Source organism: Ambystoma mexicanum, chromosome 2q, assembly GCF_040938575.1.
Source record: "Ambystoma mexicanum isolate Mex_15411 chromosome 2q, UKY_AmexF1_1, whole genome shotgun sequence".
Classification (NCBI taxonomy): Eukaryota; Metazoa; Chordata; class Amphibia; order Caudata; family Ambystomatidae; genus Ambystoma; species Ambystoma mexicanum.
In genome coordinates, this window is record NC_090924.1 from 315,022,740 (window position 1) to 315,039,284 (window position 16,545).

Consider the following 16,545-nt stretch of genomic DNA (forward strand, 5'->3'; position numbering starts at 1 on the left):
AGCAAGCTATGACCATCAAAAAATAACGCAGTCCTAGTAGAGTCTGGTCAAAATAAAAAAGGGCCTATACTAATAAACCTATTGCCAATCCTTACTGCTAAATACAAATGGTGTGGGAAACAATGTTATACAAAAGAAAAGTGTTCAAGAAATGATATGTCAGCATAGTTGAGTCCTCACGTTTTTAGCACGGGACAAGGCGACACACTCGAGCTTAGCGCATACTCTGGCTTTTCTAGCACGAGGATGCAGTTCAAAATCTTAGTATCAAGGCCTTCTGTGCCAAAGTCTCTTGGCCATTCAAAGTCTCTTATTTCAGAGGGCCTGATGCGACAAACACACATTTTAAGTTCCCTTCTCTCCAGGATTCGCATATGCACAACTTCTCTGGTGATTCACTGTTCACCCTGGGCTCAAACCCGCTTTAACACAAAACCTTCAATTGATCTCCCTCCGCCGGGCTCGGACCAAACTTCTCATTTTCCAAACTTTCTTTACCAAATCAAAATCGAAGACTTTCGACTGTGCGCAGGATTTAGCTTGACCTGTCGCAGGTCCACTTCGATTCACAATTCTTTGTTCTCTTCTTAATATAACCCTTTAACTTTCACTTCTGTCACTTCTCAGCTGGCTAACTTACAGAGACATTCGATTGTGCACCCCTCCAGCATCACCGGCTGGCAGAAGCCGGCCGCTTTCTAAGGGTCTGTCTGTGCCCTAATCGCCATTCACCTCGCCGAAGACTGAAGTGAGAGGGCAGGAGCCCTCTGCCTCCAGGACACATATCGTAGCGTCTGGGAAGCGTTTATCCTAGACGGTGAGATTGGAAGAGCTGTATACTTGTATTGAAAATACAACGGCCTGTGTCCCATTAATCCGTTCATCTGCCTGATGCAAACGGCAGAATGAATCACCGAAATCTATTTCACCCCACTGCCTTTGCTGAAGGCTTTACAGCATGTTCTCTAGGCCTGTCCGACAACGTGCGCAATGGCTTCATTGTTTGTAGCTGGTTGCTACGTGATGTCCGCATTAGCCTGAATCAGATTTCTGGTCGCTGATTGGCCAGAATCCGCTTTTCCACCCTCCAGCGTCAACGGCAGGCAGAAGCCAGCCGCCTTCTAAGGGCCGCAGAAAAAAGGCCCATCTGTACCTGTCCAGGCCGGTAGGGGCCAGGGACTTGGCATTTTCCGAGCTCCCCACTATACAGAGACCATTTTCAAACTCTGCAGCCTTGTTTCGTACAAATCCTCTGCCTGCTTATATTCTAACCACATTTCTGCTAGCTGCTACATAGCCGAGACTCGCTGAGGCGCTTGACAGCCCTAACAGTAAGTGATCAAGTAATCACAAACCAATACTGTTCTTGTTGATGAACCTGCCGTGATACTGACCATGGCTGTGTACTCTACCTATATCACCCAGTGGTAATTACCTTAACCTGTCTATCATGCTGATGCATATGCATATGCAACAACTTAAACATGGGGCACTCATGGTTCCCATATTGCTAACTTTTCGTGTTCGCACTGCGCCACTATTTTCTGTATTGTAACATGCTTGCATTATCAATTTTGTACCTATGCAGCTATCGGCTGTTATAATAGACTAGCTTGCGATTGCTGATGTTCACAACCATACTGGGAACAATTACATTTTGCCTGTGTTAGACTTATTGTAGACTTAGTCTGTTTACACTAGTGCCATGTTGAGAATATGTCTAGTGCATTCGACTCACCCGTAACTTACATGACGATTGTCACTTATACTGAAAGGTCGTTAACTTACTTATGCAGCCATTACTAATAGGATATTACCACTCTTGTTTCATGTGAGTTTAGGGCTAAAATGTATCGTATTTGACTGGATAGTTTTGCTCTTTGCTGCTGTATGCTTGCGAACACTGCTGCATAGAACTATTCTCTGCTTAAATATGACAGCCTATTTAGCATGACTTCACTGTAGTACCGTTACCTCCCATCATAGCTTGTCAACATATTAGGTTACTTAGTACCTCGGTCAGATGATAACTGCAATAGGAACCTTCGGACCACCACATACCATTAAGGGACTCCATTGACCTAAAAACTCCACGTACCCATTGAACAACCGCCCTTCCTAGGCACCCTCTTGGTAACCCTAACTATGCACGTCTCCACTTCAATACTCGTATACATTCTCGTACTTCTGCTTGCTAACAGCACCCCTGCTCTAGCCTCAGACACTACTAACTATAAGGCTGATCGCTTAATATTGGCCTCCTGTAACCATATTAATACGATCACTAGGAACCTTCCCACATAGATGATTCCCATGACTCCAGGACCTGGCATCAAAACTAATAAATCGCTCTACACATCCACCCTTATCACGGACCATTTGAGAATATCGTCCCAGGCTTTACCAACTAAACTGACCACAGCTGCGCTTCAACTAAACCCGCTAGCCAACAATCGCAATCTCTTTGACATGGCCAATTTGAACTCTACATGTTCCTTAACGCCTGACCAATGGATTCGACGATTTGCCACTAGACCTACTCCCAACCAACCATGCCCCACCAATATTAGAAACTATAGACTGGGATCTAGACGGCAAAACAATTACACACCCTTTCCTGATCTTAGGGACAACTCATCGCACACAATACTGTTGAAAAAGAGTTTTAAACCTAAAACCCACCATACCTCAAATATGCCTGATCAGATAACTTTACTTAATGCCCCAATCAATAAGCCATAAAGGTACGCTAATTAATGCAAGATCTATGGTCGCACATGTGCTAGATATTGCAGACATGATAACAGCCAATCAATTGGACTTTCTAGCAATTACAGAGACTTGGCTCCATGCGGCCAGAGGTGGTGGCATCGCCTTCATTGCTAGAACTAATCTAAAACTAAAAATCTCACCCCATCCTTCTTTTACAGCAGGTGAACTTTTGACAGTCAAAACTGTCAGCCTCACAGACTATAACCATGCATCTGCTATACAGACCTCCTGGCCCTTTCGGTTCTTTTGAAGAAGAGATCACAACATTACTTTCAACTAATACTAAACTTACTTTCCAAATTTTAAAACTGGGAGACTTCAACCTTGGTCTCAGTGACCCAAATGATCAACACGCCTTGGCACTCGCCAATACTATTGCAGAATTAGGCTTTACTCAGAGGGTTCATATACCAACACACTCTATAGGCAGAACCTTAGACTGGTTGGCTGACCTTATCTGCGAGACTACATTATTGTCCATTGAACCTTGTGCTTGGACACATCACCTACTAATATTTACCATCAAGGATAGCCCACAAATCACACTGACTAACCTCTTGGCACCTCCTCTAATCACTAAAAAGAAACTGAATATAACAGTGAACAATTTACTGCCGTTTCTCCAACCCATTACCAATCCTATGATTGCCAGCACTGACCCGGCAGCTCTAGTCGATTTATATAATTACACTTTCAATCAAGCCATAGATAATATTGCACCCTTAAAAATGTGCAAAGGTAAACCTAGAGCCCACCTCAATTCTTGGTTTACTCCTAATCTCAAAGCCTTATGAGTAGAAAAAAGGAAAGCGAAATCCCTCTGGTAAAATGACCCATCAGCTTTAAATAAGTATAATCTCTCCAAAATCTCAGCCCAATATAAATCTGAGATTCTCCAAACTAAACGTGATATTTACCATGACAGGATCAAAGTGAGTTCAAACACAAGAGAACTCTGTTATCTTGAGAGAACTTGAGTCCCCCAACCCTCCAACTGATACGTGTATCAAAGATAAGACATGGTGCACCAATATTCAAAATGCTGTCTAACAAAATATCCCTTCTTCAAGATAAAATCGAAGGTAAAAACCTAAACATTCAGAACCCCCTTCCACTTCCCCTGCAGGGAACTCGGCAAGACCTTACTAAACTACCCAATCGATTCAAATTCTCCCCAGTCTCTACCCTGGATGTGGAGAACCCTCGATGTGGAGCACATTATAACTTCCCTCAAACCATTCAGATGCCAGGGAGACACTTGTCCGGCTTCCATTATCACATAAGCGGTTAGGGCCCTAGCCCTGTTCATCACAACTTGAATTAATGCTTCATTTGACTCTTGCTCGGTTCCTAATAACTTAAAGGACACCTGGGTCCTCTCATTATTTAAGAAACCTACTCTAGACCCTAAGATCCCAACTAATTACAGGCATATTACTACGGTCCCATTTCTTTTAAAAATTATTGATAAAGCTGCTTACATTCAAATTCAGGCCTATTTAGAGTCTCACAATTTTCTGAGGCTGCGCCAATCTGGTATTAGGCCCAAACATGGCACGGAAAGAGCCCTAGCCGATTTGAAAAACCAAATAGATGATTTAAAAGATAAATGAAAATTGGCTTTACTCCTCTTACTAGACCTCTCTGCTGCGTTCAATTTGGTGGGCCATAAAGTGCTTTGTAAGCAACTATCCACAGCTGCCCATTTCTCTCCAGAGGCGACGGCTTAGATTCAATCATTTTTCGACAATCGTTCCATAAAAGTCTTCTGTCCATTTGCGTCAGCGGTGCCAACTCCAATAACTTGTCGAGTTCCGCAAGGGTCATGTGTATCGCCCTCGATGTACTACATTTTCACTAAGCTCTGTTTGATGACTTAGACAATCTGGGTGTCACCTACACTAACTATGCGGATGACACCCAGATTCTCATTCCTATGTCTGGCGATTACGAGGCTGACTCTGCCCTGTTGAATAAAATGTATCTCTTCATTCAGACATGGATGGCCTCGCATGGCCCCTGACTGAACGATGAAAAGACTGAGCTCTTGCTCACTGGCGCTCCAGCTAAACTCAACAAATTAAGTAACCAGTTCCATTCATTCAACATCGATGGCATAGACATTAAAGTTACCAAAGATGTAAAAAGGCTGAGCTTTTACCTAGACTCTGCTCTTAAACTACAAAGGCAAGTCAATGCTAATGCATTGGTTACAGCATATACTTGCAAGCTGATCCACGCCTGCAAACCGTTCCTTTCCACGGTTAGCTGTATTACTCTAGCGAGAGCGTTAGTTCTTTCAAAATAAGACTATTGTAATGTACTTTATCTTGGGTCCAGCAAGCAAAACAACAAATTACAAATTCTACAGAATAATGCTCTAAGAACTGCATTAAGCATCCCGAGGACGCATCATATCTCAATGGCCAGACGCAACACCAAGTGGCTAGCAGTTAATGACAAAATACAACTCAAAGCATTAACACTTACCCACAAATGCCTAGCCAACGCAGCACCGAAATACCTGGTTGATAAATTTACCAAAAAGATATCGGCTAGACCAATCAGAACTATGTATTCTCACTGCCTTCTGGTCCTGAGATACAACTTTAAAAAGATAGGGGAGGCAGTTTTCCAGTCATGGCAGCACAGCTATGGAATTCCATACCCACAGCATTAAGATCTGACCCAACATTCTTCAGCTTTAGAAAGAAAATGTAAAGTTGGCTTTTAGCTAGAGATCTTAAGCTAGTATAGGATGGCTACACCTACTCGTCCGACTATCACCTGCTGTTGCCTGCACAGCTGTGTAAATATTTTGGCTATCTATGACATTTAAATATGTGCAAGTCTTGACCCATTCCTGCCCTGTAATTGGTGGATTCTTGTACTTGAAAATAATGTAATTTGTAAAAAAGTATAATTTGTTGTTGCCTGTATAACTTTGTAAATATCTTGTAAATTTTCCAACTATGTGTTATTCCTTATGCATTCTCGCCCTTTTTTGTAGATACGTGTACTTGAAACAATGTAAACTGAAAAAGTATTTTTATGCACCATGTAACACGCCCAGATACCTCAGGGTTGGGAGCGACTTATAAATAAATAAACAATCCCACAAGGTGCCGGACCACTCAGTCAAAGGTACCATATCAAAGTCTCTTCAAAGTTCAAACACTCATCAGCAGTTCAACTTTACTTGCGTCATTTATCGCACACGTTTTAACTATGTTCGTTCCAGCGCTCGCCGTACACGGTTGCTGCTTGCAACCTTGGCTTCAACACAGGCCGGTCTTGTATCGGTCTCCCTAACTCACCGGCTGTGTTGATTCCACTGACGCTGCTTTGTTCTTGGAGCCAAGGACGGGACCACGGCGGCTGCTGCTACTCCCCGACTTGATTAGTGATGCGGAAGGAACCGGGTATCTCAGACACACAATACAGGATTCTTCAGCCTGGTGGTCTGGTTTTACGCTTTATAATCCCAAGGGCTTTTGAAAGTAACAGTTTCCTGTGAGAAAGGTCAAGGGAACTTCCCTCCTTGCGATCCCCTCCTGGTTTCTCGTCTTTCTTGTCTCGTTCAGTTGCCGTCTCGAAACTGCCATTTCCTCGTGTGCTTTGCCTCGCTCAGAGTATGCTTTTGTGCTCCGCCTTTTATATGTATGGGGAAGCTAATGGAAGTCAGGTGTGAGTGATGGTCAGTAATTGCCTGACCTCACCTGACCATTGTAGTGTGACATGTCAGGTATACTGCTCGGGTGTTCGTTTTCTCCCAGAGCGGGCTGTCCATGTGTAAGTGTTTGTGTAGGAAAAGGGATGCAGTTCCTATGTATCCTACCTGACAGGATGGGGAAAGGTATTAAAGGGAAGGGGATACCGCGTCTCGCCATCCGGTGTCCCACTCCCCGAAGACCCTGACCCAGGTGATCCTCCTACACTGGTCCATCCCCAGGAACTGGATACAAAAGGGATGGCCGTGTCCTGGCCACCTGGTTGACAGATCCCCGGGGACTAGTGAGTGAGACACATTATGGTTGTGCACATTCCCTTCCCCTATGCGATGTAGCCGCATCTGTTTCACAGGAAAACAGAGAAAAGAAATCTACGTTCACCTGGTCTCTACCTTTTCGGTGCTCCATAGTGAAACAGTAGGGATGCAACCTAAGAACAATAATAATGGCTGGACAGCTGAGCGATCAAGTTCATGGTTGGGGGGCAGTTTGAGTTCTACTCCGATAGCAATTTCATTGTTCAGCAGAGCTTGCAACCCCAGTATCTTTTGTCCCTGGTGGTCTAGGGAATCGACCGCTGATGTGGGTGTATCCACCTCAGTCCTTGGGAGCATTGCACAGCTTGGCTGGTTGCCACATTTGGCTTGCTCTGCCAGTATCCTCTCTTTGTTGGCTTGGTACGCTGGTACTATGTAGGTCTGGAGGGGTGGTTTCTCCAATGTGGGTCTCGTTCTTTTGCAGCTCCTGGAGAACATATTGCGTTGATGAGGGTCTCGCTCTCTTCTGCGTTGGTTCTTCCTCCATGAGAACTTTGTTGGGTCTGAAATAAACAGTGACAAGCAAGCATTTATTGTTGGTATGAGCCAATTGTGGACTGCGTAGAAACAGACTGGTACAAGGGGGGGCCAGGAATTGGGGCCCTCACAACTGCCACCTTCCACCTGAAGGTTAGGACTGGCCTCCGGATTTGTCCCTGGTAGGCATCCCACTGCCAGCTGATGGGGTTTGCCGTCCCTTCATGACAAGGCCAGGGCAAGTCTAGAAAAATGCATGGCTCTCCTAGTAACCTCCAGCGCCATCCAAAGTTAACCCAACTGTGTATCCAGGGATGCACCGGCCTGGTAACATGCCCCTCTCTCTCTGGCACCTCTTCCCTTGTCAGGTTGCGTTCATTCACTTGCTGGGAGCAGATGAGTGAAGTGGGCATGATGCACATCTCACCCGGTTGTCCCCTCGACTTCGAAGTTTGCTGTCGGCCCCCCTTTTAGCTGGGATAAGAATGGAGGAGACAGATGTAAACATCAATGTTAGAGCCTGAAACTGCTTGCCTCCCAGGAAATGTGACTAACACATTTCACCCGCCACCATCACCTAAGCCACCTGCTAAGCACTAGCACATACCCAGAGTTAATTAAGGGTGGGACAGGTGAAGGCCACAGACAGTAGGGCACGAGGGACGACTTACTGGCATCAAAAGTGTTCATGAGTCTGGGCCAGGGCACCCCAGATATCCCTTATTTAAAGCCAACCTAGGCATGAATCTAGTTTTCCTAGAAGCTGCTCCAGCCCGGCAAGCAAAGCATTTCCCGAACAATCTGATCCACATTTAAAAAAATATATCGATTGGCCAGGCACAAAAAATGGAGGAGGGAGACATGGAGTTTGCAAGGATTTGCATGCACATGATGGCCACTTACAAAGGTTTAAGGACATAGGACCTGTAAAAGAGCCTTTTCCCAGGTCTGTTAGTAGCAGGTGTGGCAAGGTCCTCTGACTTATTCTATGACTTTTATGGGGTTGATCAAGGGGTCACTTAACGCCCCAGTGGCAGCATGAAGAGGATCTCCTACACATCCCCATTTAGCCACCATCAATAAGTAGGAGTCAGTCACAAACCGGACAAAAGCGCTACTTAACCTCCAAGGACCTTGCCAGGAGATCTACAACCTCACATGGAGCAGTGCACCCAGTACACAACCTTGGCTCAACGAGATGCAGGACCGGACATCAAACTATCACAATGAGCATAAAGTACCGATAACACAGGTTCTGTTGCATACGCGGCTCTACTGTTGTCCGGCAATGCCCACGTGCAGGTGCAGACTCAAGCAGACAAAAAAAATCAAAGATGGTGGAACAGCTTCTTAAAGCTGTGGTCCAGCCACTGCTCAGACTACACAATCAGACAAACTCTACACCTTTAGTCGGAAATCAAATCCACAGCGCACAATCACACAGCAGCACCAATGAGGTAACATGCGTACAGGCCCTAACACTCAAACACGACCCAGTGAAGAGCACGCTAGAATATCACAATAGAATATAAAAGGATCGTCCCAGGCAGGGGTTGTGTGGGTGTTGAAAGGAGAAGGCTGAGGCAGAAGTTCAGAGCGGGTCGGCGATTCAGGGAAGAGGCTACAGGAGGAGTTTGGCAAGAGAGGGGGATGGGCAGAGGGGGCTGGATGGAAAGGGGGAGGAGATATCAGATATCAGCAGGATGGAGCTACTTGGAGGTAGCAGTAGGAAGATAGTAGGAAGACAGCAAGACACAGCATGAGGGAGACAGCTGGAGATGGTAAGGAACCCGAAGAACGCACCATGAACTAGAGTGGTGGCAGTTAGTGAGAACATGAAGGAACGAAAGGGCACATATCGTCCAAGTTGGGAGGAATGGATGAAACCCCAATTTCAGGGGCTTGAACCCACAGTGGGAGGAGAAACTAGCAAGTGGCGTTGTGGCGGGTTGGGCCCATAGGGGGAGTAGAGTGGTGATGCAGAAGGTAGAAATCAGTACACTAGGAAAGGGAGGTAAAGCCTTCTTAAGTCCTCTGCAGAAAATGACATAAGGAAACTCAAGTTGGGTTTCTTACAAAGTGAAACAGAAACTCCACTTGTCTCTGCAACACGTGGCAAAGACACAGCATTGTCTACAGGACCCGCAAGGAGATTGGAGGTGGTTGTACTTCACCATCACCAGAAACAAGCCAGAGGGCTGTCAGAGAGAGGTCCCTAGAAACTGGGCAACAGGGAGGTGCTCTGAAATCTGGTGAATCTTATAGGGAAACCTGTGAAAGACGGAAACCAAGTCTACTTTGACCCCTTAGGGCTTTCTGCCGGAAATGGGTATGACTTCCATGCACTCATCTGCTGCGTGGAGAATGCAATCATTGCATTCCAAGTTTTATGTATTCTCTTGCATGGCCCCACTTTTTAGGAAGAAGGATGCACACAGCACGAGCTCTTTCGAATGCAGTACTCACTCCACTCATCACCATAGCCCTCTCTACCTTGTACATGACAACAGCAGGATAATAGGTGGCTCTGCAATGATTCAGCCAAATAAAAAAAAACACACAAAACTGTAGCGTACAGATTCAAGTTGTTTTTAATGAGTGTAAAGTAATAGCAAAAGTATGCATGCCAACCTTATCCATTCCATTTAGGAGATGCTAATCCAGCCCTGGTTTTAACTTTGCATACGGAGGCTTGTCGTCCTGGATTTGCCCAAACCAGGATTGGACTAGCATCTCCCAAATGGAATGGATTACGTTGGCATGCATGCAAAATATGTTATTATACATTTGTGAAAATCAGAATGTAAGCAAATATACAATCATAGGGCCAGAATTAATTTTAAGCACAAGCAATATTAAAATATTATTCTGTGGTAGAAATACCACAACTTACCACAGTCACCGATGCTGAAGCTTTGTGAAAGTGACTTTATATAGTCCTCCCTGCCCCAGCAAGCAGCATTTACAAAGTATGTTGGGGAATCTCTTATGGTAAAACTGAAAGTGAATCTTTCTGTTCCAATATCTGCAAATAAAAACATGACTTCATAGTTTTAGAATCAAAGGTCCTTACTGTTAATAGCAACTGCCTATCAGCATTATGGTAAACAGTTGTCAAAATAATGTAACTAATTGGAGTATCCGATCATTTGCTTGATCATAGTATAGATAATAGCTTATGAAGAGTAATCCAGTACAAAGAAACCACCTACTGTAAACATAGATGATTTTGCAGCTTGAACTTGGTTAGATTATAAGAGAATGCCAGACTGAGGGTCTGTGACTGAAGAACAACTCTTTCCAGTATGCAAACATAGTATTGGGGGTGGGGGGGGGTGTGTGCAAAAGTGGGGGGAATAAATGCAGTGTGTTTAAGAATGCAGTAGGTGGCAGGTCATTGTTGTGAAGCTGCTGGACTGAGGGAGTGACTGTTATAGTGAGACAGACGGAGAGGGTGACAGGATATAAACTGGGAAGCTAAGATTGATGTGAATACATGCTCTTGATGTGCAGGAATGGAAAGCAAGAGAAACATGGACTATAGGGGTTGCTGCTTCCCAGCGAGCAACGTAAAACTAGACAACCCCAGACAATGCCCATTTAGTAAGGCCCTTTCTTCTCTTTCATGTCTACTGATTCACGGTGGATGGCATGACTGAGCACTAAATAGCAAGTCTGCTGAGAAAAAAAGACAAGGATGCCCCATGTGATTTGTGAGCCCTGGGGGCCCTGAAGGCACTCATGCTCTAAGGGTGACGGTAATGATCAGGCAGGAAGGCAGTGTGGATGAACAGAAATAATAACCGTTTATTTGAGGAAAAAGGGAAGAAAAAAAAAAATCAAGATCTTAATAATCTTCTCTCTCCTTTGTAAGGGTGAACCAGCCGGTTCCTTAAATCAGTCCTCCTACGCCCAGAGCGTCTCTGGTGTAGCTCTCTCTCCTTCGGTTCGGTGAATCTGTAAGAGAACGGAAACACACCCAGTCCATCATCAGTTTTTCGTTTAAATAGGGGCTGTGTGAGTTTCAGCCAATCAGGAAGGGCCTCTTTGTCGAGTCTACAAATATTCCCACAAGCCCTGCCCCCTTTTCCTCCAAAGGAAGGTTGCCATGATGACTTTCCCGCCAAGTTGGCTGAAGCGCAAGTGCCTGCCGTCTCCAGCCCCCCTTTTGGATCAATGTGGAGGGGCTACACGGAAGGGAAGCCGAGTTAGAGTGGGGTGCGCAACAGAAGTGTTTACGAATGTTGTATAATGGGTTGATTTTGAGTGTGTTAGATTTTGGATGTCAAGTGGCAGTGGGTTTCACAGTGAGTCAGAAGTTGCGGTTGGATAGGATGCAGGCGAGGGCATTGAGGGTGTGTTCGGGTGTGATGAGGTCCTCTCCAGTGAATGCGGTTCAGGTACTTGTGGGGGAGATGCCGTTGGGGTTGAGGAGGGATGTGTTGAATATGAGGTGGTGGGTGAAGTGCAGTGCGAAGAGTGTGGCTCATCCGGTGCGTGAATGTTTGCTGTACAATTGGAAGTTTGACTATTATGGGGACCGGTGGAGGAGGAAAGGGGGCACTTTGGGGTTTCACATGTGGGAGAAGGGGGTAAAGTGGGGAGTGGACGAGTTGATGGCTGTGACGGATATGGATTTGGTGAGGTGTCCGATGTGGATGATGGGGTCTCCAAAGGTGTGTTTAGAGTTGGCGAGTGTGGTGTCAAAGAAGCGGGGATTGTGGGGTGAGATCAAAGCTTTGGGTCAGGCGTATGTGGCAGGGAAGGAAGGGTGCAGGGTGCTCACGGATGGTTCATAGGATCCGGTGTCTGGGAGAGTGGGTATGGCGTATTATTTGGAAAGCACTGGGGAGTATAAAGTGGGGCGTCTGACGAATGGTGTGTCAATTTGTACGGCTGAGTTGGTGGCTATTGCATTGGCGATTGATAGGGTGTGCGAGTTGAGGTTTGAGAAGGTAGTGGTGTTTTTAGATTCATTGAGTTGGTTGCAGGCGATTGTGGCAGGGGATGGTGATAGGAAGGATGTGATTTTGGATATCAGGAGAAAGATTGATCGGTGTGTGCGTGGGGGGATGAATCTGGAGTTGGCGTGGGTCCCCAGTCACAGTGGCATTTTGGGTAATGAGTTGGTGGATCAGGCGGCGGGTGAGGGTATGAGAAGGGAAGCGGTTGATGTGAGGTTGCCTTTGAGTGTGGACGAGGTGAAGGCTGTGATGGTGAGACGGGTCATGGATGAGTGGCAGGAGAGGTGGGTGAGTGGGGTGAAGGGCAGGTGGATGTTTGGTGTTCGTGGGAAAGTGTCGAAGAAGGTAGATGCGGGAAGTCTGGAATGGAGGAGGGAGGAGGAGGTGATGCTGAACCGATTGAGGATAGGGCATGTGGGGCTGAATGACTGTCTGTTCCGAGTGGGGAAGCGAGAGTCGAGGGACTGTGCGGTGTGTGGGGTGCCTGAGACTGTGGGACATTTTCTACTTAGATGTGAGAGACATGTTGCAGAGAGAGAATTGATGAGGGTTCGGTTATCTGCGCTGGGTGTGGCTGAGTTGAGTGGGAAGGCTTTGTTGGGAGGTGACGGGGTGAGTGGCAGGAAGAAGAGCAGTGTGTTGTTGGATTTTGTGAGACAGACGGGGAGGTGGGAGGAACTGTGAGTTTATGTGAGCTAAATAATGATTGGGGGGTTAGGTGCGCATCATCCTTTGGGATGGGGAAGCGCCTGCGTGGGTCCGCCCATGCTTCCGATAATTTAGAAGAAGAAGAAGGAAGCCGAGTTATTCACTGGGATGTATGTAAGGGGCGCGGGTACAGGAACATCCGTTTCATTTATTGCACTCCGTTCGGTGTTTGTTTTTCGACGACAGCTTTCTAGTGCAATACTGCTGCTGAACGGACGCCAGAAACGCTGTTCGCTTCCTGAGGCGTTTGAATTTTTCCTTTCTGAATTCCCCTCCACCTCTTTATTGCCTACCCCTTCTTGCGGTTGAAACCATGTCAGAAGACCGTCCTCCTCGAAATCCCATTTCTGTTTTTGTTGTGGCCGGGGCCTGTTTCCGTCCGTTTTGAGTACCCCTCCATCTGCTGGTGTTTCAACCTTTTATCCAGTTCACAGTGACCATAGGACTAGACCCAGTTGCAGAGATAGTGAAATGGCTGCTGGATAAAACGGTTACGTATTCTATGGCGGAGCAACACCTGACTTACTGGAGAGTTCATTTTGAATACGTTTTTTTCAATTCACTCTGGGTCCATATATCTTCCCATTGGTTTCTAACCAGTAACCATCAGAGTTCTGAAATAATACTGGCATAAGTATTTTATTATTTTAAATGTATATTGTATATGTCTCTGAATATTTTTATATGGAATGATAACTTATGTGTATTTGTACTTTGATGGATTGTATTATCTGAATAAAGTTTACAACAACACAAATCCCAATCTACTCTGTTGCTAAAGTCATGAAGGGAGCATTAACAGGTATGTGAAATAATGTCATTATGTGTTGAACATTTCCTAAATGGTTCTCTTACAGAGTTCTGATACATAATAACAAATAGTGCTCAAAGGAACATCCCCAGAACAGGATTTTATTTACCAAGGTCTGAGCTTTAATGTGTATTTATTTGGTTTTACAAAATCAATCAGGTATATCCTATGCCTTTCCAGATCACAGTTGGCATGGGTGAAGGTCCTAAACGTTCTATATGCTTGAAACTGAAGTGGTTGTTGCACATTCAAGAACATTTGTAATAAAGGTGAGGAAATAGCAAATAACATCAAGCATCTTTGTGAATGTATTCACACCTGTTAGCACCATAACTGACAGCACTCCTGCATGGGGACCTATAGTATGCAGTCATAGATCACTGTACCAAGTTAGGATTCTCAGGATCCATATAATAGCTACGGCAGCAGTGGCACATAAAAGGTATGCCCCTCCTTAGGACAGAACCAACAGCAGGGGGTCCAAGGCATCATATTTTCTCCTCGAAGCAACCTTTGGATACAACAAGTCACACTCCAATTTGATAGGAGTAGGCAGCATGGTCGATCTAGTAACAAAGATTGTTGTGGGCGTGACGGACTTAAATGATAATCCTATGCGAAGAACTAATTGCTGTCATCACTAGGCATGTGCAGAGGAGGTATCCTTCCAGAGCCAAAGAAAGTCACAATGATGAGTGAAAACGCAACAGCACTCCAAATCAGCTACTGGCTGGCTGAACAACTAGTGTCTGTCCAGTAAACACAAGCCAAGGGCAGGCCACTTTATCAAGGTTACATGGTAACCAGCCAACAGCCCTTAGTCTCCAAACTATTTGCTGGCTCAATAATTAGGTCCGGAAAAGGAACAATGGTGGGTGACAGCATTAATATTTCTATAAGACCTATCCATATGCAGAAACTAGACTACATCTGTACCCGTCATAACGTGCTAGATTAAATATGATTACAGAGTAGTAGCCATTTGTTCCAGTGGGCTCCCTTTGGTCAGTGATATCTCTATAGCATCTACATGGCACTACCTGATTCAATCTTATTATAGTGTCTTCTTGTAATTCATTTAGTGAAAGTGCAAAAGGTTGCATTGTGACACAGCTAAGCAGGGAATTTGGAAAATTCAACATTCTGATACATGGGGCCTCATTATGACACTGCCGGTCCGGAAACAACGGTGGCTGTAAAACTGCCGCCACCGTTGTTTCCGGACTGGCTGATTCCGAGTCCTGCAGGCGGGAGGTGTCACTCCTGCCAGGTCTGACCTGGCGGGAGTAACGCCACCCGCCTGCAGGCCGAAATGGAAACACTGGCTCCGTCATAGACGTAACCAGTGTTTCCACTGTCCCCATCCCCATGGAATCCGATGGGACTCCATGGGAATGGGGATTTACGGAATTCCGCCTCCGGAATTACTGTGTCACCGGGGTTGTAATGCCCCGGTGATTCCGGCAATCACGGAGGCAGAATGGTATTTCGGGTCCGGCGGCAGCCTGCCGGCTTTTCCGGCGCGGCTAACGCCGGACTCGTAAGGTCAAAATCATTCCACTAAATAACACATTCAAGGCACCTGAAGTGATCTGTTTGCAAGATGGTCAAGTGCCAGCATGATGTTTTGCAAATTGCTCTTACCCCAAGCGAAATATATGGAAGTTGCTTTTTCAATCTACACATGTTGGGATTTATTAGGAGTACGGCGATGTAGTTAAAAAGTGACAGTAATGGTATTACCGTCACTTTCAATGCACTGCTGCATTCCGAAATTGGAAGTGATGTGGAAAAACCCCTCAAAGTCCTGGAGGTTTCCCTCCACATTACTTCCAGAAAATGGAGGATTTAGCACAGGTGGTATCGCCACGTCTCGGAAAAGCTCCAAATCCCCAAAAGAGTCCTATACTGCCGCTCATAATATGGCAAATATACCATGGATACCAGTGTTGGTAATAGTAAAGTGGCAACTAATGATTGGCCTCTGTGGGGAACTGCACTATTCAGACACAAGTGCTCTGACAGTCTTGTAGTCAAAATATGTTCTGAAGTTACACTATTGTAAGAAAATAGGATGGAAGGTACATTAATAGACAAGCATGTGCCCACCTTAGAAATTATTTAAAAATACGTAGTAAAATGAACTTCCCTAAGAATACACATTTCACAGTGAAAACAATCATACGTCTCTATTTACCCCAACAACTGATTAGTTCCAAAAATGGTGTCAACTGATGTGATAGGACATTTCATTAACCTTGTTTGCTAGCCACATAAACGTGTAGGGCCAGAATCTCAAATAATGCGCTTGTTTCATTTGCGCTACTTTCAGAAATGCCAGGTCACCTTATTATCAAAGGTAACCTGCGCATTTCAGGAGTGGCTGGACACAAAGATGCGCTGTCCAGCCCTCTTGCATACTGTATGACGAGCTCCGTAGCAACCACATGACTGCAGGGCGCATTAAAGGGCCAGTCTATGTAAAATGCTATTAAAAAAGCATTTCCATCCCTGTAGGACAGTCGTGGTTTAAACCGCAGCTGTCACACTTTAAAGAAAAATGTATGTCAATGTCATGGTCAGAAATGATCCGGTCATGATTTGTGCCTCCTCCTTCACCTGTTCCCAACAGGTGCATGAGGATAACACTCATTTGTGTGCATTTAAAACTGCATCCTACTTGTGAATTCAGGAAGCGCTTTCAAATGCACAGAAATGCCCCCCATCATATGCGCATCTAATCACTTGCGACAAAAAGGTTTTGA

At 45.4% G+C, this 16,545-nt stretch overlaps 1 protein-coding gene across 1 annotated transcript in view; it reads right to left on the reverse strand.

Moving 5' to 3' along the window:
- MEIOB (meiosis specific with OB-fold) overlaps positions 1–16,545 on the reverse strand; it is a 1,713,677-nt gene that overhangs the window by 1,406,384 nt on the left and 290,748 nt on the right. Inside the window, exon 4 of the mRNA XM_069647289.1 lies at positions 10,191–10,322. Within this exon, the coding sequence (XP_069503390.1) occupies positions 10,191–10,322 (132 nt within the window). The remainder of the gene's footprint in view (positions 1–10,190; positions 10,323–16,545) is intronic.